The sequence below is a fragment of the Elephantulus edwardii genome, unplaced genomic scaffold, assembly GCF_000299155.1.
Source record: "Elephantulus edwardii isolate Elephantulus edwardi_28Jun2011 unplaced genomic scaffold, EleEdw1.0 scaffold00074, whole genome shotgun sequence".
Classification (NCBI taxonomy): Eukaryota; Metazoa; Chordata; class Mammalia; order Macroscelidea; family Macroscelididae; genus Elephantulus; species Elephantulus edwardii.
This window is the reverse complement of record NW_006399824.1, coordinates 10,520,596-10,522,825: the sequence shown is the minus strand read 5'-3', so window position 1 is coordinate 10,522,825 and position 2,230 is coordinate 10,520,596. Positions and strand designations below refer to the sequence as shown.

Here is a 2,230-nt window from a genome sequence, read left to right as displayed (position 1 = left end):
TGGGGGGAAAACTTAATAACTACTTGTTTTTGTTGTTAAGTGCCATCGAGTTGTAGATGACTCATATCAACCTTACGAATGAAAGAAAGACCTGAACACTTGTATAATTTTCATCATTTCTCCAAGTTTATAGGGTTTCCCGATGCAAGCTATTTCAGAACTGGATGCTACTCTTGCTTCTAAGCTTGTTTTAGTAAAGGAACTCCACCAAACACTGTCTACTATAGGTAACCATTATCACATTTGACACATCAGGGTCACAGTGTTCAGCACCACAGCATACACAAGCTACCTCTGTACAGCAAATAGATAGAACACTGCTGTACCACTTAGAAGAATGTTTGTCAAAACCAATTAAAACAAGGCCTTGGGTCCAATCAAATTTAAGAACCAAAGCATGGTTCAAACTCCATGAGCTCCATCATTCCACATTCCTCCATAATCAAGCATTCCCATTGGCTTTCACCACCCAAAAATGACACCTGGTTATTAAAAAAAATTAAACAAATTTTACAAAGATAGTTTAAAGGAGGACTCATGTGACTAACTGGATAGAAGCTGAGCTGGGGCAGGATGGACGATGACATGCTGACCACACTTAAGATCCTTGTAATCGGTGAGAGTGAGGTGGGCAAGTCCAGATTGTTCTTGAGCTTCACAGATGATACTTTTGATCTAGAACTTGCAGCAATAACAGGTGTTGACTTTAAGGTGAAAACAATTTCAGAGAGTAGGAAAAATGCTGAACTTGCATTATGGGACACTGCTGGTCAGGAGAGGTTCAGCATTATTAACTCCTAGTTATTAGACAGGTGGACAGGGCTTTATATTAGTTTATGATGTCACTAAAAGGGAGAAATTCGTAAATTTGATAATTCATTAAATTAATTAGAAACATACTAAAAGAAAAATGAAATAGTAAACATGTTAGTTAGAAATAAAATTGATGCAACAATGAATGGAAATCCAAAGTCTCTGTAAATTTTCATTGAAATCAATAATTAAAAGATTTATTAAAAAATAAGTAAAATGGATAAGAAAAACCATGAAGTTGATAGAAAAGATGGGCTAAATTTGCATGGAAGCTTTCTATTTTATTTACTGAGGTGAGTGCAGAAACCTGTGTTGGTGTACAATGTGCCTTTGAAGCACTAGCTGAAAAGAATATTCAGACTCCTGAACTGTGGGAAAGTAAGAACCAGAATGAAGGAGTAAAACTGTCATACAGAGAAGAAGGTCATAGAGGAGGGGCATGTGGTGGTTACATTCTGTTTTACAAACTCTGGGAAATGCCATCTCTTGCATATTTACTCTGATAGTGACATCTTTCTGTATATAAACTCTTTAACTGCTATTTTAGGGGCTTTGTAGTTTGTGCACATTTGTTTTATATCACGACAGTAAATATTTGCAGGAATTCCCACTCACTGGCTTTCCCAGGCAAGCTTGCAGTTTTCAGTCTATCATTTTTTTATGTAACATAAAATAGATGCATCTTTATAAACATATTTGATTTTATTATTTACATTTATCGTGGAAGCTGGAGTGGCATCCATTTCCTAAATAACATGCCTCTGGAAATTCTCTGAACTTTGATAAATGTCGATAGAGGGGCTTCAGACCTTTTGTTCATAGTGTCGCTATGAATCGTGCTTGATTCGAATGCAATCAATAACAACAAACAATCCATTTATCATGTAATTAAAAAAATACATCTACTTAGTATATATTGTTACAAGGTCTGCTCTTGATCTCCTTTTTGCTTAAAATACTCCTATTAACTATTGAATTTTTTGGTATCTAGAACTCTTGGAAACACTAGAGACTATACTTATATCATGAAAACTGGTAAATTGTCATTGACAAATAGCAAAGAACATGATTCCACAGCTTTTCTAGGGTGTTTGCTAACAGGTTCTGTTTTAGTAGTAAGAGTCTAATTACAGAAAGACCTAGCCAATTAATAATTAAATCTATTTGTTCTAATGATGCTTCTAAGTTAGCAATGATATGTTAAAGAAGTTTGGTCTTTTTACTTCACATAACTCAGAAACTCAGTTGTATAATAACTAGGGTTTTTACATTTTCTCCCTACCCCCCAGTGTGCTTTTATGTCTTTAAAAAGATTCATTCATTGTTACATAATTTCCCACCACCACCACCATTTCCCCAGTTCACTTTGACATGCACTTCTTATTCTGGACTGTTGTCATACACATAATGCCTCATC

At 35.2% G+C, this 2,230-nt stretch overlaps 1 protein-coding gene across 1 annotated transcript; it reads left to right on the top strand.

The window, feature by feature from the left end:
- The first annotated feature begins 573 nt into the window (after nt 1-573).
- LOC102870278 (ras-related protein Rab-18-like) lies at nt 574-1,316 on the top strand. The gene is made up of 3 exons (XM_006889054.1): nt 574-779; nt 857-862; nt 1,064-1,316. Exons 1-3 carry the CDS (start codon nt 574-576, stop codon nt 1,314-1,316), a joined length of 465 nt encoding a protein of 154 aa, XP_006889116.1.
- Nucleotides 1,317-2,230: the final 914 nt, after the last annotated feature.